The 24080-nt window shown below is 27.2% G+C and overlaps 3 protein-coding genes and 1 pseudogene across 3 annotated transcripts; 1 reads left to right on the forward strand and 3 right to left on the reverse strand.

The window, feature by feature from the left end:
* Positions 1–327: 327 nt before the first annotated feature.
* LOC132937102 (microprocessor complex subunit DGCR8-like) lies at positions 328–3350 on the reverse strand. Its single transcript, XM_061003930.1, has 3 exons — positions 2912–3350; positions 1546–2032; positions 328–1458 (listed from the first exon to the last, which is right to left on the reverse strand). The coding sequence occupies exons 1-3, from the start codon at positions 3348–3350 to the stop codon at positions 438–440; spliced, it is 1947 nt and encodes a 648-aa protein (XP_060859913.1). The 3' UTR covers positions 328–437.
* Positions 3351–12428: 9078 nt separating this feature from the next.
* Positions 12429–18373, forward strand: LOC132933416 (uncharacterized; annotated as a pseudogene).
* Positions 18374–19600: 1227 nt separating this feature from the next.
* LOC132933878 (uncharacterized) lies at positions 19601–20501 on the reverse strand. Its single transcript, XM_061000151.1, has 3 exons — positions 20438–20501; positions 19938–20159; positions 19601–19875 (listed from the first exon to the last, which is right to left on the reverse strand). The coding sequence occupies exons 2-3, from the start codon at positions 20083–20085 to the stop codon at positions 19601–19603; spliced, it is 423 nt and encodes a 140-aa protein (XP_060856134.1). The 5' UTR covers positions 20086–20159; positions 20438–20501.
* LOC132933419 (KRAB-A domain-containing protein 2-like) lies at positions 20129–23742 on the reverse strand. Its single transcript, XM_060999710.1, has 4 exons — positions 23712–23742; positions 20725–21582; positions 20434–20644; positions 20129–20159 (listed from the first exon to the last, which is right to left on the reverse strand). Exons 1-4 carry the CDS (start codon positions 23740–23742, stop codon positions 20129–20131), a joined length of 1131 nt encoding a protein of 376 aa, XP_060855693.1.
* Positions 23743–24080: the final 338 nt, after the last annotated feature.

Consider the following 24080-nt stretch of genomic DNA (forward strand, 5'->3'; position numbering starts at 1 on the left):
CTATAGTTTAGGTACTATGTTAATATAATAAATTATACCAATATTGAAAACCAATATACAAAGTATTTAATAAATTAAAGGGGGCTTCAAAAATGCATGTTTCTTTTTTGTTAAACGATAATTTACAACTGAAGCTGATTACACACCTAGCGTTTTTGATGCAGAATTTGAGCGCTCAAAATTAAACATCTATCTACATATGATCATGTTCACACCAGGGAAAAACGCATTAAAACACGCTGGTTAAATATTGAGCGTTTTGAACGCTACATCAAAAATGCTAAGGGTATAACCGCCTTAATACAACAACAAGGCTGATTGCCGAAAGTGGATATAAGAAGTTGTGTACAAAAATTGTATATGTTCCTTAGAATGCAGTAGTGTGGAGCCCCCTCCCCCCTTAAGCAAATAGAAAATAAACTACTCAAAAGTATTTGTTAGTTAGGACTTGTGGATGATGATGGAATTGCTATGGTATATGGACATGTTGTAGCAAGCATTGTCGGAGGTAATCCTAACATTTCATTGGTTTCTTTTAATTTTCTTTGGTCTCTAATTTTTAACATTTCTTCTTTAAGTTTATTTAGTATAGCAAAATTTGGTTGATTTACAGCAGCTTTACTCTGGAGCTGAGTGATTTCTTGCTCTTCTTGTTTTTTTTCTTTAGCATTCTTAATGCTTCGGTTACCGTAAAGCCGTAACAACGAACCCCAATTATCAATATGTGGATGTAACAAACCCAGTATTATTTGAGAAGCTTTTTGTTTGCCAATCTTTTTATTTTTACAAGGAATAGAAACTGTGTGTTTACCAACAGTCATTGTGCATTGATTTAACATCCTACGATGATTGTTCAATTTATATTCAATACCTATTTCACATTCACCAAAGTTTCTCTGCAAACACACTAATAACATAGTATGCGGATTAGGTTCTGAGGTTTTAGCACAGAATTCAGTAACTCTGGGGTCGGTGACTTTAATTTGATCAAATATTACTGGATCACGTTGGTTGTTGATATTTGAATCTAATTTATTTTTCATTTCAGGTATGAGTATATCTAAAGTGGCTTGGGCTGCATTAAGTTTCGCTTGTTTCTTACTAATACCCAAACCAACACCATATTGAACATCATTAAGCACAACAGTTGCAGAATAAGGTGTTTCTGTACTTTCAAGTTCTTTAAACTGATACAAAGGTTGGGTTTTCAATGCTTGTTGTAAATATTCATGTAATATGCTCACATAACTTTTACCATTTGGATTCATTATCCATTCTCGGCGACGATAATATCGTTGATTGTGGTCCTCAGTTTGAAGTGGAAATGATATCAATTTAGTACTATCTGGAAGCGAAGCTCTTTCCTTGGTTTTTTTTAGTGTAGCTCTAGAAATTTCTGTTTTTATATTTTGTTCTTTCGGTGTTTTATTTGGAGATTTAACTTCTTCAGCCTTGAACCTGTAAAAAATAAGTATTAATAAAATGCATTATATAAAAATAAAATTATATTATAAATATTATATAATTATAAAAGAATTAATTTACTTAAATAGTGATTGACAATATTCCCGTAATTCCTCATGTGTTAAAGATTCTTTAATAATATTTTCTTGTGCAGTCTCCACTTTAATATTTGGTATAATCATATCTCCAAGTTTACTAGCATGAAAATCGGGTTCATTTTTTATAATTTCTTTGTTCTCAAGACCTTTTTTATATTGTAAACAACTAATTGCTGACAATGGTGCTAGATGTGATTTAGGATCTCCTGGTCCCAAAAAGTAAGGTCTTGATAATGTTACAACTCTACTTTTCTTGTGTAAATAAACCGGCATGCCACTTTTATGAATTGCTTCAATCCAATTTTCAGGCAAAATATCAAAATGATTTGTACACACTTCCTCCAACACAGTTTTTTCATTCTCTTCGTAGTCATCTGGAGTAACAACTTTCTTATTATGTTCATTATGAGTTTTGTTTTTGTCTCTATATGATTTGTCTAGTAAATCATATAGTTCATCCTTATCTATACCTATGGGTTTATAAGTTTTAGTCTTTCTTTCTTCATCATTATTATAATCATTGACACCAACAATAACATCTTTGACAGATTCACTATCAGTTTCATCTGTCTTCGAATTTGTTTCATTTGTTACGTACTTTTCTAATTTAAATTCATCATCTGAAATAGGCATATAATCTTCACTTTCACTATCTGTGTTGTCATCTGGAGTAACAATTTTCTTATTAGGTTCATTGTGAGGTTTGTTTTTGTCTCTATATGATTTGTCTAGTAAATCATATACTTCATCCTTATCTATACCTATGGATTTATAAGTTTTAGTCTTTCTTTCTTCATCATTATTATAATAATTGACACCAACACTAACATCTTTGACAGATTCACCATCAGTATCGTCTGTCTTAGAATTTGTTTCATTTGTTACATACTTTTCTAATTCAAATTCACCATCTGAAATAGGTATATTATCTTCACTTTCACTATCTGTGTTGTCATCTGGAGTAACAACTTTCTTATTATGTTCATTGTGAGGTTTGTTTTTGTCTCTATATGATTTGTCTAGTAAATCATATAGTTCATCATCATCTATTATACTTATGGGTTTATAAGTTTTAGGCATTCTTTCTTCATCATTATTATAATCATTGACACCAACACTAACATTTTTGACAGATTCACCATCAGTTTCGTCTGTCTTAGAATTTGTTTCATTTGTTACATACTTTTCTAATTCAAATTCACCATCTGAAATAGGTATATTATCTTCACTTTCACTATCTGTGTTGTCATCTGGAGTAACAACTTTCTTATTATGTTCATTGTGAGGTTTGTTTTTGTCTCTATATGATTTGTCTAGTAAATCATATAGTTCATCATCATCTATTATACTTATGGGTTTATAAGTTTTAGGCATTCTTTCTTCATCATTATTATAATCATTGACACCAACACTAACATCTTTGACAGATTCACCATCAGTTTCGTCTGTCTTAGAATTTGTTTCATTTGTTACATATTTTTCTAATTCAAATTCACCATCTGAAATAGGTACATAATCTTCACTTTCACTATCTTCATAGTTATTAACGTTATAATCATCATCGTCAGATACTCCAGAAGACACATTCTGATTATTCTCCAAATATTGATTTTTGTGATCAAAATAATTGTCCATTTCAATGTCATCATTATTTTGACTACCTTCATTAGTCGAAATATCTCTATCAAATGATTGTCCATTTATATCTGATATTTTAGTTTTTTTTCTAGGAAAATTATTTAAACTTTCATCAGAATCGGAGTAAACTTGACGATCTGAAGGTAGCATATTCAAAATTTTAATCTGAAACAAAAATTAACAAAATTCATTTAATTATTTTTTGCAACATTTACTTTTTTTATAGTACAATGTATCCTTTAAAATAAGGAGAAATTCTTATTTTGTGGTAAATTTTTAGGTAAGAACATGTTTTTTATTGCCTAAATGTTCTTGTCTATAAATAGAATAAAATCAAATATTGAATATTTAAAGGGTGGTATAATTTTTTTTTGGGGGGGGGATTAGCCCTTTCAGGGGCAGACATGTAAAGACTTGTGGGGGACTATTATTCAAACTGGGATGGGGCTAAGCCCCCTAATTACGCCTATGACTAAGGCAAACAATGATTTCAATATTTTACTAAAACAATTGACTTTAAATATCTAAATATGTTAATTAGAATTGAAGATTGGAATACCCTACTAACTCAAAATGTTGATAGCTCAGTGGATATTTTTAATAATAAAATCAATGATTTAATTTGAGCATCTACTAATTATTACTCACATATTAAATGAAGGAACAATAATAAAAAATGCTAGCTAAAACCCTGGATTTCTTTGGGTCTTACTATGTCTATTAGAGTTAGAGAAAAAAAGTATAATAGAATGAAGCGTCAACATTTTATGCTCATTATAAAAAATGTTATATTATTTATAGAAGTATACTTAATAACTTCATTAAAATTGTTAGAGACGCATACATTAAAAGACAATTTGAATTAGCTGGCAATAATACTAAAAAAGTATGGAATCTTAAAATAGCTTTTAAAACTTATATTAATAAACAAACTATCATTAATGAAATCAAAAATGGGTCAAGTAGGATTATCTATAACTTATAAGAAGTCGCTTTTTTATTCATTTTTTTGTTAATGTTAGAAGTAATATAGCTTCAAATATTAGTGATGATGGTTTTATATACAAACAATTTAAGGACCTAAATTATAACTGTCACATTTAAAATTTGGCCCTATTGAAATAAGTAGTATGATTATGAAATGTAAAGATAATTCATCTTGATCTTATTATGAAGGTTTGTTGACTAATACTATAATGAAAAATACATCAACTAATTTATCTTTACCCATGTCCATTATTTTCAATAAACGATTTTTAACTGGTGAATTTTCTTCTAGCTTTAAAAATTCAATAGTTAATTCCATTTTATAAGACTGATGATATAAGAAGTCTTAATAATTATAGACCAATCACTCTATATTGACTATCACTAAGCTTCTCAATAATTAATGTATTAAAATCAGACTTTTTAACTTTCTAAATGAACATACATTTTTTAATGAAAACCAATTTGGTTTTAGGAATTATTTATCTTCAGATGATGCATGATATTGTGCTATTAAATTTATATATGATAATCTTGATTTAAAAAAAAAACATGTTGTTGGTATATTTTTAGACTTGTAAAAAGCTTCTGATTTTGTGGATCATAACTTATTGTTAAAAAAAACTTGAATACTGTGGAATAAGAGGAATTCCATTAAAACTATTAGAATCATTTATTAGTAAAAGAAACAAAAAAGGTAAAATTAATGATGTTTATAGTGATGACCAATTAATTAATTATTCTGTACCTCAAGGGACTGTTCTTGGACGACTACTTTGTATAATATATATTAATGGTTTACTTAACCAACATTTAGGAGATAAAGTATTGTGTTTTGTTGATGACTTGGTTTTTCTTGGTAGTAACTCTTGCCCACATTAAATACAACGTGAAGCTAATAAAGGTAATAGTTAAATTAAAAATTGGCTGGCCAATAATTCTTTACAACTTAATTTTACTAAATCCAACTTTATAAATTTTAGAATGAATGATAATAACAATAATTTAAAATTTGATAAATTAATTGTACACACTGTATCATGTAAAAGAGAAGTAAATAATTGTGTCTGACCTTTAATTAATAAAATATCCTATGTAAAATATCTAGGTATACATTTTGATGAACTCTTAAAATGGAATGTTCACATAGATAAGTTAATAAAGTTGGTTGAAAAATTCTTTTACATATTTAAATGTTAGAGAAATACCTTAACTGTTAATGTTTAAACAACAATAGTATATAAATCTCTATTTCAATCAATAGTGTCCTATGGTATAGCATTTTGGGGTAACGCTTTTGATACTCATATTAAAAAATTACATGCAACATTAAATTTTCTTGTAAAATATATATTCAATAAGCCAAGACTCTTTCCAACAACTTTTTTTTATAATGAATGTAAAATCTTAAATATTAAGTCTCTTTATATAATGCGTGTTTTCGCTGTTGTTTTTAAATATATTAACACAATTAATACTCTACTCATAATTATAACACACAATTTGTTAAAGATATTAATATAACTCTACCTAAATTAAGAACTGCTTTTTGGCAATCAGGACCATATTTTGTGTTCACTCATTTTTGTACTAAACATAAAATTTGTATTCATGATTTTACTAATTTAAAAAAATTAAAAAGAAAACTTATGTGTCTGGATTTAAATACCTAAGATTTATATAAAAAAAAAATTATCTTGTATTTTTGATAATTTATTTATTTTTTTTAAATTGATTCTAATATTTATATTTTATTTTGAATAATTATAAAGTAATTTTGCTATTTTTATGTTATATTCTTGATATGTTTATTTAATATTGTAATTGCTTTTGCTTTAGATGTGATCCAACAAAAATGTGTTATTTAGTAATACATCTTATAAGTATTGCTTGTTGGAGAATTAATAAATTATTATTATTATTAAATACTAATAAAAATAAAATCTAATATTGAATATTTCAAGTAAAAATATCTGAAAAAAAGCAGGGACGGAAACAAAAAAAAAAAAAAATGGCGGTTTTGGTTAAGGTTTTTTATACTAATGGTTTTGGTCTTTAGTTAACCGCTCGTATACAGGTTTAAAAAAAAAAGTTAAGTATTTTTTATACACTGACGCAGTTCAAATTCAAATCACGATAATATGGTATCACAAATCATAATACCAAACATAATTAAGCTCAATATCAGATGCAAGCAATAAACTTAAAATACATTTTGAGTAATATTAAGGTAACTTTGTTATTTATTTATTTAACACAATAGTTACTACATTAGTTATTTTATAAGTCCCTTGTTAAATAATGAGTTACATTCTTATAAATTCTGTTAAAAAATAGCTAATTACCATAAAAAGCTAACCTAATATTATAGGCATCAATAATTGACTATCTTGTCACATACACACTCCAAAGTCTGGCACCAGAGGCAAATATTGAGTAGCTTTATAATGGCAAGAAAGAAATACCAATCATAATATGGTTAGTTATTAGTTTTTATATTTTATTGACCTATCTAGTTTAAAGGTTAAATCATTTTTTTTTTAATTGCCCGAATCAATCTCTGTTTTTCAATATTTTAGTCTCAAACTTTATAATATGTCTAAAAAAATACAAGATAAAAAACATTTTTTTACAAAATTATTAATACAACTATTTGAAATAAAATACAAAATCAGAGATCGATGCGAGCTGTAGGAAGTCTTCTTTTTTCAGATAAAAAAATCAAAATCCAACAATTCTACAAAGCTTAAGAGTTATTCTTGTAAAGTCATTTTTTCCGATATAATACAACCTATCAACCCAAATATAGAGTACTTATTTATGAATTTAAGGCAACAATAGAAATATGCAATGTATATTGTGATTTTATAAGATAAAATTTATGTGTTAAATGTCATATGACAAAAAATAATAATTAATAATATAGATAATGCAGTATACAGAATTAAAGATTTTTAGATTCCTAGGTAATAGGTATACGTGCGTATTTGCACTATTTTTACTGGATGTACGCTAATTCGCCAAATGGTAAATGGGTATACACCGTCTACCCGTATCAGGTCAGAGTGATAAGCACTTCAGCACTTGTACAAAAAATCACTTGTATATTATGCTGGTATACTTTGTAGTATAAAATAATATATTAAATTAATGAATCAACGTGGATTGATATTATTATTAATATTATATTTATAATTGTTCGGAGGACTGCACCCAACTCATCAAGTCGTACCATAGGCATATAAATAAATGGACTGTTTTAATCCCGTATACCGGGTTGCATGAACAGTCATTAAACATTTATTGAATAAATAGTGAGCTAATGGTCCCTTAAACATGATTAAGTGGCCTATGATTGGTCTATTAAATTGTATTGAATCAATAAATTAATTAATGACTCATGCAACCCTGCAGTAGTGTCGTACACACGTTTAATAGTGAAGGGAATTTTCATTAATTTTGTTATAGACGTCGTTACATAATTCATTCGGTACACCAGTGACTGGTGTCTGGTACAGTTACAATAATGAAACGATTCCAAAAAACTATAAAATTTTACGTTGCGTATAAATGTATATTTAAACTTGTTCACAATATATGCCGAAACATTGTTTTTCTTTGTATTTGGCATCATTACGTTATGTATTATTTTTCAACTGATTGTTTTATGATCGCCGAATCTAAGACTTTCAGGGGGCCCCACCCTGCTTTTTGACCACTGATTCAATGGATGTTTCCCCCCTAATAAATTACCTTAATAGCAATATAAATAGGTATATCATAAAATATACTTAGTAATATAGGCCGACAAACAGTTTTCACTTAGTATCGTTTTTTGTATATAACAATATAATATCTAGGGATGGACAAGTTAACTATTTCTTTTTTAACTTGTTAAATGAAGTTGATATAGAAAAATATAAGTTATGTTTAATATTAAAAGTTACTTTTCTTTTTTTTTTTTTTAAATTAATTTTTACATCTGTGGTTTTAGGAAAAAAAAACTTAACGTGACAATAAAAATAAATTAACTTATAAGTTAGGTACTTCAACATGGAAAATATTTATAACATTATTGAAACTCAGTTAAAAGTAATTTAATTTTTTAACTCATTAGTGCCCAGCCTTGATAATATCATTGAATTCAAATTTGACACATCCATTAATATGATCCACTAGACACTCACTGTAGAGCAGAGTGGTACCTACTTGGCAACCTTTTTCTTGTTGATTTTACATAAATTGACTATAGTTAATTCTAAAATTTTCCAAAAATTGGTTTAACTAGATATCCCAAAAAAATATAACATAATATGTTATAAATCCTCTACTCAATTATTACTCAATAATCATATAATATATTATTGATCATCGTTGGCTTTACAATTTTTTTTTTCGATTTTAAAATACCTTGGTAGCTTTTGTAGAAAAATTGTTTCAACAAACTTATCGATTTACCAAAATATTTTATCGTAATTATATTATTATTAGGTAGGTATATTATTAATATTTCTAATTCTATTATTCTTACAAGATACAACACATCAACAACAATAACTACTGCTGCCTGCTATACATACATAATATATCATTTCAATTTTTTTTTTCAGGTGTGCGAGATTTTAGGCAGTCCAATTTCAACATTTCACCAGGTGGTTTCAAAAAAAAAAAAAAAATGTATAATATAAATTATGTATGTTAATATTATCGGCTTTCCATTTATTATCTTACTTAAAATTACTCATATCAACCATAATATACTTTTCAAATAGCTAGAAATTCAATGTATTAAGCAACTAAAGCAACAAACTGATGTTATTTCACCACTATTTAGAGAAAAAAAAAGGCAAATACGGTATAAAGGAATTCACTTTAATTCCTAAATTAAAACAATTCATACAAAATATAATATTATTAATTATTTTAAAATATAAATTAGTGGATATCTACTGGTACTACAGTGTGCAAATGTGTTTACTGTCTCTTCTAAATTGGATTATTCCTTCTCTGTAGTTATAACCATCAGATAATTTAATCTATCATCACCTACAGTGGTTTGTATATACAAATAGATTTTGACTTGTTTCAGAGATGAAAAAAGTACCTAATAATCAAATATTTTTTTGAGTATTTGAAATATTTCTCAATTACTTAAAACTATGAAAATTATTTTTAAGCAAAGCATATGATATTGATTTGAAAATATATAGGTATCTTTTTGTTTAAGCTTTAATTCGAATTTTAGAGTGAACTGGATGGTTGATTATTGACGTTTAAAGTTACTAAATCTATTAAAATTGATTAAGATGATGTTAGCACACTAATTTGTTTTCTCTCTCTAACCCACGTTATGTTCACAATAATGGTTATAATCATTATTGTGAACGCAAAATTTGCTATGCTGCGAATGGGTCGGAGAGAAAACAAAATACTGATGTTGCAATACCTAGCTGCAAGGTATAGGACCACAGACATGTATATTTATACAGTATTGCGCATGGTGTTCGTGTTATAGTATATTAAAAACAATATTGGATAACGTAAAAATTATTTGAATACATAGATTTACACTTACCGAGCTGTTATTATAGAATTGTATGGATTATGGAAGCCTCAAACAGCACACTTGGTAGCCACACTTATTACTTAAAATTTATAAACTTAAAAAGTTAAAACATAAAGACAATATTATTGCTAAGAGTACCTATTGATTATTGACTCTTGTTGACTTAGAAATACTTTCTCAAGAGGAGAGGACCGACATGATATTATTGTCGTTTATCAATATATAATATATTGTCGGAGGTCCGACATCAGTGTGAAGTTATATTCGTTATACTACCACATTTTACCGTTTCACCTGCTGCAGTCGTGAAGGTGACAAGCCGTGGAAAGACAAGGTTGAAGGTGGTGGTGTTTATGTGGTGCCACATCCCCAACGATTAACTCCACGTCACAATGTAGAGAAGATAAGGTGTAACCACTTCCCTATCACACAATACAAAAAAAAACGGATGCCAAAACAAACGGCAACTCGTGAGTTTAGAAATCTCTAAACAGAGTGCGCCACCATTCGCCCGAGGGCATAAGCATTCTGAGGTCTGTTTCGGCACCTGTGTTCAACTACGCACTCTCATTGGTCGATTTTTAATTCCCGCCAAGTTTAAATATCGCATAATATACAAATTGTTATATCGAATTTAAATTATGTTTAGGCGCGTTATTATAATTAATCTACGCATGCGTATTTATTATCAAATGGGTTTCTAATTTAGGTTCACAGTTGAAGTATAATAAAAATATTCTATAAATACTGTAATATTTCTGTAATATTGTAATGATTAATTAAGAATAATCATTACAATAGACAGTGCAATTAATAGTACATACCGCCTATGGATTATAATTTTATTTTGAATTAATTGTATAGTGTTATATTATAGTGTCTTACTCCATCAATAAAATGTATAAACTGATTGAATTTGAACGTAATGTTTATCGCTCAAATTTGTTCTCTGAGCTAGACATTTTTAGATGGATTCATGAGTATAGCAATGAAACCAATACAAGTTGGTGTATGCATAAAATCAGCATTTAATGAATGTTCAAAATGTGTGTGTTGGTAAGTTAACTTTGTATTTACTAAACAGTAAATTAATAATGACCAACGACCTACGCAATAATTATGTACGTCTAAGCATTGATGTATCTATAAGACTATAACTGAATTCATGTATCTTCATTTTAATGTTCAAAGCAAAAATAAATATTTATAACAGCTGCTGTTGAATATTATTTGTAGATTATTTTTAAAACTTAGCTTTACGTCAAATGGTTTAATATTTAAATATCCATGTACCTTAACTATTGGTGATAAAAATGCCTACATATTGCGAAATCTCTAACTCTTTAAATCAAATATATTATTACTTATTAGGTAGGTACATAATGTGTATTATGTTTATAGAACTTTTTTTTAAGTACAATAATATGAAGATACTTGTCAGTTGTTATTGCCACAGATGAGATACGAAATTATGAAATATTATAATTCATATAATCTGTGTTATTATCCTATAGTATAATAACAATATATTTTAGCTGGTTAAAATACTATTGGAAAAGTGTAATACATTCTTATAATCTATTATAGGCAACTCTTTTTATCATTTTAAATTCTGAGCAGAGCAATGATGTATTAATTTTACAATCTAGTTTTTTTTTGTTTTGGTTTTTTGTTGTAATTCAAAAAAAATATTTACGTTGAATTATAACTTTTACATATAATTTCTATACATTTTACTATACGTAATGACATTTTCAAAATATTTGAATCATTGATATAAACCTATTCATACCATAAACCCATTTACACTTTTAAGGCAATACTACTTTACTGTAGAACTTAAGTGGTATTTCCTTTTAAAATTAATAACAATAATATAAAATGCTATGTAGGTATATACACTATAATAACTAACTATTAATAAAATAATAAATGTAATATTTTCTGCAAAAATTACATTAACCAACGTAATAATAGGTACTTTAATGGCTATATCAAAGAATATTTCATTAAATATACTTGATATAAGTCTCAGCTTATAATTGTTTTTTGTATAGAGGTAGGTACAATGATAAATAATTGAATTCAAATTTAACACAATTATTATAGTGACCCACTCCACATGTACTGTACCCACCAATCAGAACCTAGGGGAGAGAGTTGACCAGTGGCGGCGCCAGGGGTGGGCCAGGGTGGGCCCGGGCCCACCTTAAAAAGTCTCGGGCCCCCCCTGTGGCCCACCCAAAAAATTAAATTTAATCATATTAGAATACTAAAAAATATCTCACGAATAAATCATGATTTAGTAAAATATGAAAGTATTAAGTCATAATAAATGGCGTGAACAACATTTTGAATGGGTTGAAAACTTGAAAACTATGCACTATGCTTGAAAGCCTCATAGATAACGTGTATTTTCCAGCGGCTGAATACGAAAATAATAAATTATACTTATTAGTTATTGTTAAATATTAATCTATGTTATTAATAATTTTGTTGAAAATTCCATGAACTACGCCAACTGTGGGCTTAGAATGCTTAGATTATTAACCAACTATGATAAAGAAAATACAAGGGAAAACATTCTATTTTTAGATACTTTTGAAATATTGCATTGTCTTGTGAGTTGTAACTTGTAAGAATCAGTAACAGTTTTCTCGACGGCGATGCGCGAGGTACTGTTATCTACAATTTACTGTATATTTTTAATTTTGTAAAACCGTTTATTCGTGTATGTAGTTTATACTATTCTATGTTTTCCATTTTGTGGTCATTTGACAGTTGATTTTGTTCTTGATTGTTACTAAACTGTTGTTTAAGGTATTTTACTACTACGATTTTTCGGTATTTTACAAAGTAGTCAAACAATTCAGCTACGACTTTTTATTACTTATTCATTGTTATTTATAATTAACATTTATTAAATCAATATTTAATTAATTAATTATTTAAACGTTTTTACTCGTCGTCATGTCAGAAAGCAATATCGAAAATGAGACTATCAAAACAAAAAACGTCAGATCTATAAAATCTTTTTTTTTTGCGCCTAAAAAGATAAAATTGGAAGTAAACAAAGCATCTAATTTTGATTCTCCTTCTGATGGTAAGTTTTTTAAAATAAATATTATGAGAATTAATAATTAATATTAAATCAAACCTAATGACCATTTTAGCAATAAATTCGAAAACTACAAATGTAAATAAAAATATTCATCATTCGACTGTAATGACGATTGAACATGATACAACTAATGCAGAGTTTTCAAAATCATTTAAAAAGTGAGTTGACAATTTTTTTCCAAATGATTTTTGGTATAATATATTATGTTATTATTTATAACTAAGGCTGTGAATTTAATGCACTATAAATCTTAAAAATTCATTAAAAATATCAAAAAAAAAAAAAAAAATGCAATATAAAATGCCAAAAATGATAGAATATTATACATTAGTACATTATATTTTACATGCATAAAAATGTGTTTATTTAATAATAAAAATATTAATTGAATTTAAATTTTGTATAATGCTATTCACCTTAAACATTTTTCAAATAAAATAAACCGTACTATAGTTTATAACATACCATTTAATTTGAACTTGTTTAGTAATACAAATGAACAACCTAATCAAGAACTTGAAAAATCAAATTATTCATCTTCATCTAGTACCTGTAGTAGTGTTGACTTATGCAGGTAAATTAATCATACCTTTAATAATTATTAATTAATACCTAATGTTTAATAGCTTACTTAGGAATTTATATTGAATAATTTTTTTTTTCAATCTAGTTCAAGCTATGAAAGTGCTGATGAAATTGATGAATCTATTTTTACAAACTGTGAACCAGAATTAGAGTACATAGTCAAGCCTCAAAGCCTTCGTACAGTTCCTGGTCCTTATGATATTTCACAAACCATCGATGAAGAGCCATATCAACCAAATTTAAAGAACTATCCTAAGACTACCTATGGTACTGGCCGGACAAAGAGGACCAGAAGTTTTCAATTTTGTTGGTATGAGCAATTTAAGTGGATAGAATATAGTCAAAGTGAAAATGCTGTATATTGTTTTCCTTGTAGGTTTTTTTCACTTAAACAAAAGAACGATAGTGATAGTATGTTTATAAGTACAGGTTACACTAATTGGAAAAATGCAATGTCTAGTAGGGGTTTTTTGAGACATGATAATAGTGATGAACATAAAAACTGTACTATTTCATGGGTAGAATTTAAAAAAAACAAATTAAACAAGACTTCAGTGTTATCAAAATTAAATAATCATCATGCTAGTATTGTAATTGAAAATAAAAAATATATGGAAGCAATAATAATTTCTTTAAGAATGTTAGCTATTCAGGGTATTGCCTTCCGTGGACATCTTGAAAATGAATCTAGTATAAATCAAGGAAATTTCTTAGAGTTGATGAAAGTTATTTCTCTTTTTGATAATGTTGTTAAAAAGAAAATTAATGGCCCAAAAAATGCTAGGTATCTTCATCATTCAATACAGAAAGAATTAATTCACATCATGGCTAGTATGATAATAAATAAAATATCTTCTGAACTAGACAAATCTATGTATTTTGCAATAATGATAGATGAAACTAAGGATATTACAAAAACTGAACAATTATCAGTTGTCGTTAGATATTATTATAACAATGAAATTAAAGAGCGATTTTTAGGGTTTACTCCACTAAAAAATTTAGATGCGAACACATTATTTAATCATATTCAAGTAAAATTAAATAAATGTAAGATTGATATAAATAAATGTGTTGCACAGACATATGATGGAGCTAATGTTATGAGAGGCTCAATTAATGGAGTTCAAGCTTTATTTAAAAATAAAGTTCCTCATGCTGTTTATATTCATTGCCACAATCATCGTCTTAATTTAGTTCTTGTAGATGTAGCAAAAAATGTTGATGAAGTAAATTTTTTCTTTAATTTTTTACAAGATTTATATAATTTTATATCTGGATCTTCAATTCATTCTAAGTTCATTGAGCTTCAAAAACAAATTTTAAAAATTCCAAAACCAATTGAACTTAAAAGATTATGCCTTACTCGTTGGTCATCTCAAATTCATACATGTCGAGCTGTTAAAGCTACTTTGGAAGTTATACTGTTGTTATTATATAAGATTTCAAATGAAAAAAGTATGCGTTCCTCAGAAGCTACTGGTTTACTTAAGAACATAGATTTTAAATTTATATATTTATTACTTTTTTTTAATGATTTACTTTCCCAAATTAACTTGTTGACCAAATATTTACAAGATAAAAATGCTGATATGGCCAAAGCAATTATATTAATGAATTCTCTTAAAGAACATTTTTGTGAAATAAGAAATGATCTAAGTTATCATTCAAAATTATATAGTGAATCCAAATTAATGGCAAATAAATTAAATATAAAACACCCTTCTGCACAAAATAAAGAAAAAAACAGAGTTAAAAAATTACCCAAACATTTGCAACAATTTATAGTTGAAGGTAGTTCATTGGAAAGTTCAGTATTAGGTTCAGAAACTGATTTTCGAAAAAACCTTTATTTAATTATTATAGATAAAATCAATGCTGAACTAAGTAAAAGATTTTCTAATAATGAAGATTTATTGATAGGAATTAGTGTATTGGACCCAAGAAATAGTAATTTTTTGGATAAAAATCTTATTCATCCATTTGCTTTATCTTATATGTGCGATATTGATTCTTTAGATTCTGAATTAAACATTATTAGAAAATCAATAAAACAATTTGAATTAAAATACCATTCTATAAAAACTATTTTTCAATTTCATAAATTTTTATTGGATTATCAATTAGCATTTTTTGAATTATATAAGTTATGTACTATTGCAATTACAATACCTGTGTCTTCAGCAGCATGTGAAAGAACTTTTTCATGTATAAAAAGAATTAAATCATATTTGAGAAATTCTATGCTTCATGACAATCTATCTAGCTTAAGTATAATTGCTATAGAAAAGTCTGAAGCAAAATCATTAAATATTGAGGATATAATCAATATTTTTGCTGAAAGTCATAATAATAGAAGAATTTTATTAAAATAAATTATTTATATTATTATGTATTTTATTGCGGTTTTTCTTAACTTACCTACATGTGTTATATAGGTACTTATATAATATATTATTATCTTATCGTTTTTATTATTTCCAATTAATTTTAAACAAATAATTAATATTAAAAGTTTTTAATTGTTTAATTTAAACTTTAAACAGTTGTTTTTTATTTTATCTTAAAATATTATATTTATTTATATAGTTTTTTTTTTTATATATAATAAAATATGTTCATTGATTGTTTATTTAAATTGGTATTATTACATAATATAATGTTTATTGTCAGTTTAAAATATTTGTAGTTTTGTTTTTATGGTTATAGAAACTCAATTGTACTACAGTTTTATTGATGCATGATGGTGTAATTGGTATTGAGTGTAATTTTGGGTTAGGGAGTATAAAAATTAAAAAGTGTTTACATAAATATATATTTTGTTAGGAAATAAATACTATTAATACATGTTTACGAATCATTGTTTTATAGTAAGTTTACACGATGTACTGTAAAAAAATTGAAAAATTGGAAGTTGACCCTCCCCATCCCCCCTCTGCAAAAGTGCCTGTCGTCAATATTGTTTTTATATATATATCAAGTCAACAATTTGGCCCTCCCTAAAAAATTTGGGCCCCAGCCTGGCCCACCTGGTATTAAATTTCTGGCGCCGCCACTGGAGTTGACCATATCATAGAAAAAAAAAACTAAGAACCAACAAAATTGTTTTTATTAATAACAGAAAATAGATATACAACATAGATAAATCATAAATTATGTATCTATATTATAATATGTCGTGTAGTATAATATCATCAGTAAAAGTTATACTGTACGGTAACTATTATTTCACATTTGTCTTATAGGTGCCCTTGGTTGTACCCACTTTCTCACCTTTTTTTTAAATTTAATTTTAATATTTATATAGGTAATATTAAATAATTAGGAAAATAGGTATTGTTTGCCATATTAGTGCAATATCTACTATCTAGTGCTTAATATTGTAACATTTTATTTTATTATAAAAATGAACTATTTTCAAAATAGCATTCTAATAATAGTTGTTCCTAATATAATTCCTAATAAATCTATATATGCCATCATAGTGGTTTCAATAAAATAACCAAAACAGACAATATAAGAGGAAGATAAAAAAATACCCAGTGTAATGCTAAGATTGACATAAAAACTAAGTTAACAACAAAGAATAAAAAAAGGATGAGTTTGTAAAAGGAGTAAGATTATGATTTATAATATTAATAAGTAGGTACCATAGGTATTGCATTTAATATATAGTTGATACCAATAGTATTTAAGTATTATTATTATAATTACAACATTTCTATTTTAGGATGGATTGCCAGCTATAATGAAGATCAATAATGATCACAACCACAATATTAGATCTGCAGAAGCTCTATCATTTTTAAAGCCTTCCAAAGAAAGTAGAACACAGTTTGAAAACTATTTTAATGATGGTTTAGGTAAGATAATAATTGAATTATTAATCATCATATTATGAATTAGAGTTTATTTACGCACATTAATTTTGTTCAGGTATATCAGAATCTATTAAAATGCATGAATCGAAACTTGAGTTAGTATATGGTATCTCTGGTAACTCTGATGAATTGGCGAATGCCACTATCAATCCAAAATATATCTTCTAATGATACAAGTTTTTGCAGGTAATTACACAAAATGAAAAAGTGTTTTTGTTTTTACTTATGAATTCTATTTTTTTTTTTTGTAAAATTATGATTTTAAAAGAAAAGAACATCATATCATAATCTATCAACTAGGTATTTAACTATCAAATTAATACCTACCTAGGTGTCTATAATATTTTTTAGTATCAAAAAGATATTATAGAAAATAAAATAGATTAATAAATATTCAATCATAGGCGAGTACCTAGAAAAATAAATAAAACAGAACCTATTTTGAAAAATTTGAATATTATGAAATATAAGAAGAAAAGAAATGTGTATTAAGTAACAAACACAATAAATTATAATATCTATAGATATAGTTGTAGTTTTGTTTTTACCTATGATGAAATATAAACATTTATTTTATTCAAAATTGTACTGCATATTTGTGTAAAAAATCTATTCAATAAATAAACAAGCCAGCTATCATCTTTTAAAATTTATAGAATAGTTTTTTTTTAATAATTTAAAAGTTTTAAATACCTACGTGTCTGAAATTTTTAGATTTTAAAATAAGTCATTTTTGTTTTTGAGAAGAGAACTACTTGAAGAGAAGAAAAATTATCACGAAGATAACGGAATTATTGTTAGGTTCTCTGAAAATTCATTTGCTATTTTAGTTGTCACCTCTATAATGAAAAGAGCTCACCAACTACTATTAGTCAAAGATATCGCTTTTGTAAATAGCACTTCATCCTGTGACATTCAAAGTCATTCAGTAACATTCATGTTAGCACCATATGGAGTTGGAGCAGTTCCTTTAGGTATATTCATAACAAAAGGACAATCAATTGTTGACTATAAAGCAGCTTTTACGCTTTAAATTGTATTAGTCTTTTTTTCTATGAATGTCAATAAAACTTTATTTGTTGGGTAAAAAATTTTGAAAATGTAATACAAGGCTCCTACTATATTGTTACAATGACATTTGAAAAATATAAAAAATCCTTAGTCACAGTTTTTTTTTATACGTGTTTGAAGTTAAAATCTTGACAAACTACGGAAAAATCACGAAAATTAGCAAATTATTATGAGTTGAAAATTCAAAAAAATTTTTCTTTTTAAATCTTAGATTTGACAATGTAATACAAGATTCTTCATAAGTTTGTCTACCTTTATCAAAAAAAAAAAAAAATGTCTACAAGCAAATCATGTAACAATATATCAGGAGCTTTGCATTAAATTTTCCCGCTTTTTTACCCTACAAGTAAAATTGTATTGATATTTACAGAGAAAAAAAATTAAAAAATTGAAAGTTGAAATCGTCTGTATACAGCTCAAAAGAGTCAAATTATTTTTAAAATTGTATGGTGTATAGAAAATGCTTTTATAAACTTTCAGTAAAATTTGCATGTACCTACAGTTATTCTTTTTCGAAAAACAATAAAATAACAAAACCACTACATGAGAAATCGAGTGAATATCAAATATTGTAAAAATATAAATTTCAAATGCTCATAAAAATTTAATATGATTTGCTTGCTCACATTTTTTTTTTGATAAAGGTAGACAAACTTATGAAGAATTTTGTATTACATTTTCGAATCTATGATTTAAAAAGAAAAATTTTTTTGAATTCTCAACTCAAAATAATTTGCTAATTTTCGTTATTTTCAATACTTGAACTTTAAATGCTTACAAATAAAAACTGTGACTAAGGATTTTCAAATACAATTGTAAGAATAAAGTAGAAGCCTTGTATTAAATTTTCAAGCTTTTTTAGCGAACAAATAAAGTTTTATTGACATTCATAGAAAAAAAGACTAATAAAATTGGAAACTGAAAATATTCTTAAACAGTTCAAAACAAATCAAAATATTTTGAAAATATTATCGTGTACAGAATATGCAAATATAAACAACCAGTGAAAATGTCATGTATATGTTACAGTAAAAGATGTTAATTTTATATTTACGTTATTAACTAGCAATTATCGTTAATAGATAATAACAAATATTTTACAAGGCTTATAACGTTAATAACTAAGGATTTACGTTAATTCCAAACAATATTAGTTAATCATGTTATTTGTATTTAAATTGTTATATTATTATTTATTTTCACATGACAATGAACTGTGACATTTTGAATTGCGTAGTTTTCCAACTAATCGACAGGTGCATTTATTTGTTTTACACTTCATTTTACAGTGACATCTTTGATAGCCTTGTGTGCCCACAAGACTACTACATCCTGCTGCTTCTCGAAGTGTTATCTCTTTTTCTTTAGATGATTCAACCAGGGTTTTGAGATCAAGCAACATTTCTTTGCATGCCACAAGTTGAGATATCGTATACTTGTGTTTAAGAAAACCATTTTCGGTACCTAATTCAAATATAAATACATGAATACCTATAAATTTCAATTTTTTATTTTATTTTACTTACATAATTTATAAAAGCCGTTGTCAAAATTAGCAATAACTGCTAATAAATTGCGTGGGGATCCACGGGCTCTGTCAACGTCAGGTATGGAAATACGAACAGTTGTTCCGACTTCCAACTCTTGATATTTTTTATTTGATTGTGTCGTCATCCTTTCGGCTTGCTTTTTTAAACATTGAATTGAATTACTTCTTTCATTTGTAATATTTTCTTGACGTTTGTTGACTGAAATAAAACGTAATACCTTAATACCTATTTAAAATAATTATAAAATGACCGAAATGCAGGGGTCGGGTGAAGTAAAATTTATAATTATTATTTATTACCTACTCGTACTTTTTTTTTTCAAACGAGCAATAAAGAGTTTTATTTTGCATTATTTTGAATTTTTTTTTAAATCAAAATCGAACCGTCCCATTTTAATTTTTTTTTTATGTTTAGTAATGCCCAAAAAATAAATTTAAAAATAAAATAAAATTTATAATTTAAAAAAATTAACAAACCGAGACATTTCTCGTCTCCGATTTCATTGTTTTCACTGTTTTCGTCTCTGATCTCATTATCCTCATTGTTTTCGGGCTGTAACATTATTTTTTCAATATCTTCTTCCATACTTAAATTGCAAAGTTCGTTTACTGGAATGCCAACTGATGCTAATCCAACTCTTGCTTTGCACCCAAACATTGCTTCGTAAGGAGACCTTCCAATGCCTTTAATATTGAATTTGATAGAAAAAACATTATTTAACAATATTAAATATTTAATATATAATACAAAATGATATTCATACCTGAATGTAATGCACGGTTTTTTTGAAATTGTATAAACTTTAAAGCCGAAGGCCAATCTTTGCTTTTATTTTGTGCCATCCATGTTGCTAGCATGTCTTCGACGTCGCGGTTAGCTCTCTCCACAGACCCTTGGCTCTGGCTGTGTCTAGGTTTGCCATGCACTATTTTTACATCTGGCCACATGGAATGAAGCTCAATAATTATTGAATTAACAAATTCTCGGCCATTGTCTGAATGTAGAATGGCCGGTGCCCCGAAAGTTGTATAAATATCCAACAAAATGTGCGCGATCTCTTCCGCACGTTTACTCGATAAAGCTCTAAGTAATACGAATTTCGTAAGATGGTCTTGATAATTTAAAATGAAGCGGAATCCATTAATATGTTGTGATTGCATATCAATTAAATCAATTTGAGCTCTTGAATTGAAAGTGGAATGTAAAATAGGTTTTGAAACTAAGCCTCTTTTAGGATTTGATGACTTTTTTTGGCAATGTGTGCATAGCTTTAAATATGCCATAATAGTTTCGTTCGTGATATTGCAATATTTTGATTTTAATACAGAATCCATTCTACATCTTCCGCCATGGCCAATAGTAGAATGAGTCGAATGCAAAATATTGAACAACTCGTCAATTGTAACGTAATAGAGTATAGTATCATCGTGTATAGGTTTAATAAGACGCTCTTTATTATTTATTGTTAAAATATCATATTTACGTACCATTCGATAATCTTTCATAGACTTTTTTTCTCCTGGTGTTTTCAACACAAATTTTGAATGTTTTAATTGTTCAATACGAATATTGTACTCATCAACAGTTAAAAAGGAGTTATTATCACTACGTTTTTTTTTAACTATATCAGAAATAATGTTATTAAATTTGTTTTTCATTTCAAGTTCGTCCATATTGAATTTTATTAATAATACGTCAATACAACTTAAAGAAAATGACACAATGTTGTACGAATATTTTAACATACAAAATAGTATGCCGTTATAACGGCGTTGTCGATTCTACGCGTACCGTGAAGGACTGACAAAAATATTATCTATAATAGTCATTATAGTTACAATAAGCTAGTCAGATAATCTTAGTCAAAAGTTCTATCTACTGCGGCTGTAATACTATCTTAGTAACTAATACCATTAAGATAACATTATATAACAACATTTTCCATCGTGTGTAGAAATTATCGATAATCAAACCAAAAAAATAATAAACCACGATAATCTCTAGCTAATTAGGTAATTATTGTTATTTACTAGAAAATAACGTTATTTTGATGTTTAACGTAATTTACTGTAACATATATATGTTCATTTGTTTTAGATTTACACCAAAAACCGAAATCGATTTTTTCGAAAACAGATTTTGCGTAAAAATTCCGGTTTTTCCTTATTATTTTATTATTTTAATTAGAAGTAAGAATTTTGTATTACATTTTCAAATCTATGATTTAAAAAGAAAATTTTTTTTGAATTCTCAACTTATAATAATTTGCTAATTTTCGTGATTTTTCCGTATTTTGTCAAGATTTGAACTTAAAACGCGTATAAAAAAAAACCGGTGACTAAGGATTTTTAATATTTTTCAAATGTCATTGTAACAATAAAGTAGGAGCCTTGTATTAAATTTTCAAACTGTTTTGCCCAACAAAAAAAGTTTTATTGACATCCATAGAAAAAAAGGTGGATAAGTGGATGTCGCTCTGCTGTACAGTAGGTTACAAGTGGGTCACTGTAATGGATGGTATTAAATTTCAATTCAATGATATAATATCATTGTATAAGAAAAACGATTCTGAGCGAAAACGGTCAGTCAGCCTATGATTTTACCAAGTATATTTGATGATATTATTGTGAATAAAGTAATTTATATATAACCTATTTACTCGGAGCCTTGTTTTAAATTTTCAATCTTTAGCCATAAAAGTTAAACATTTTATACATTTTTAACCACAAAATAATTAATAAATTATAAATTTGATAAATGTTGTCGAAATTTGAACTTTAAATGCTTATAAAAAAAAATTGTGCCCATGTATTTTTAATATTTTTCAACTGCTATTATCCTATTAACCTTATATCAGGAGCCTTATATTACATTTTCACGCTTTTTTACCCAACAAAAAAATTTTTATTGATATTTATAGAAAAAAAAACTAAAAAAATTGAAAACTGACAATGTCCGTAAACCGCTCAAAAAGAGTCAAAATATTTTCAAAATTTTATGGTGTATAGAAAATGCTAATATAAACATTCAGTCAACATTTCATGTCCCTACGGTCATTTGTTTTAGAGTTACACGGAAAACCAAAATCGATTTTCTCGAAAACAGATTTTGCGTAAAAATTTCCGTTTTTCCTTTTAATTTTTCTTTTGTTTTTCACGTCGTTTTTGAAAACTACTTGGAAATTTTTACTTTTGACCCCCCAAAGTACCAACTAGATTCACTTTCCTATCAGAGAAGTTACTGTTGAAGGAAATCCAAGCACTTTTACTGTCCTAAAAGGTGATGACAGACACAAAAATAAAAATAAAAAAAAATAAAAAAAAACACACATCATTGTAAAATCAATACATTCATCGCTTCGCTCAGAATCTAAAAGACTAATAAAATTGGAAACTGAAAATGTTCCTAATTAATTAAAAAAAAATCAAAATATTTACACCAAGAACCAATATTTATTTTGTGGAAAACCGATTTTGCGTAAAAATTCTCGTTTTTCCTTAATTTTTATTTTGTTTTCCCTATTTTGAGTCCTTTTTGAATTAGTATATTAACTCTGAGGAGGTTAATATTAACCGAATCCTTTGAATAGAGTCATTGGTCGTGTGGAGTGCATGCGTCATTTGCTGTTGGTCGCTGCTGGTTGTTTCTCAATCTGTTTAACAATTCTTGTTCTTGAACTATGAAGTCTGATATGTTTTTTTTTATAAGACGACCTTCGTGTGTTGTATTTATGGCTCTATCAAAAGCTACACAGTTGGAGGCAGTTCTGCTGGTGTTGCATCTTGCTGCACTTCATTAATCGTTGGTATCAAGGGTGACTCAAATTTCGTCATCTGATATGATAATAGTTTCCACATTCTCTGTAACAAATTCATGAAGCAAATATTGCGGTAACTCATCAATTATCCATCGCAATGATTCCTCCTCAGCGGTGATCTGACTTTCGTCCGTAGTCACTGATGTCCCCGATGACGTCCTATCATTTGGGATATTGGAATTATTTTCAATACATGGTTTCGCTGATGAAATCAGTGTAGTATCATCGAATACGGAGAAGAAATCGTCAATTACGTATAAGGTCTGATAGACAAGGGGAGTTTCTAGGTCGTTATAGTTGTA

This window comes from Metopolophium dirhodum, chromosome 1 (assembly GCF_019925205.1).
Source record: "Metopolophium dirhodum isolate CAU chromosome 1, ASM1992520v1, whole genome shotgun sequence".
Lineage (NCBI taxonomy): Eukaryota > Metazoa > Arthropoda > Insecta > Hemiptera > Aphididae > Metopolophium > Metopolophium dirhodum.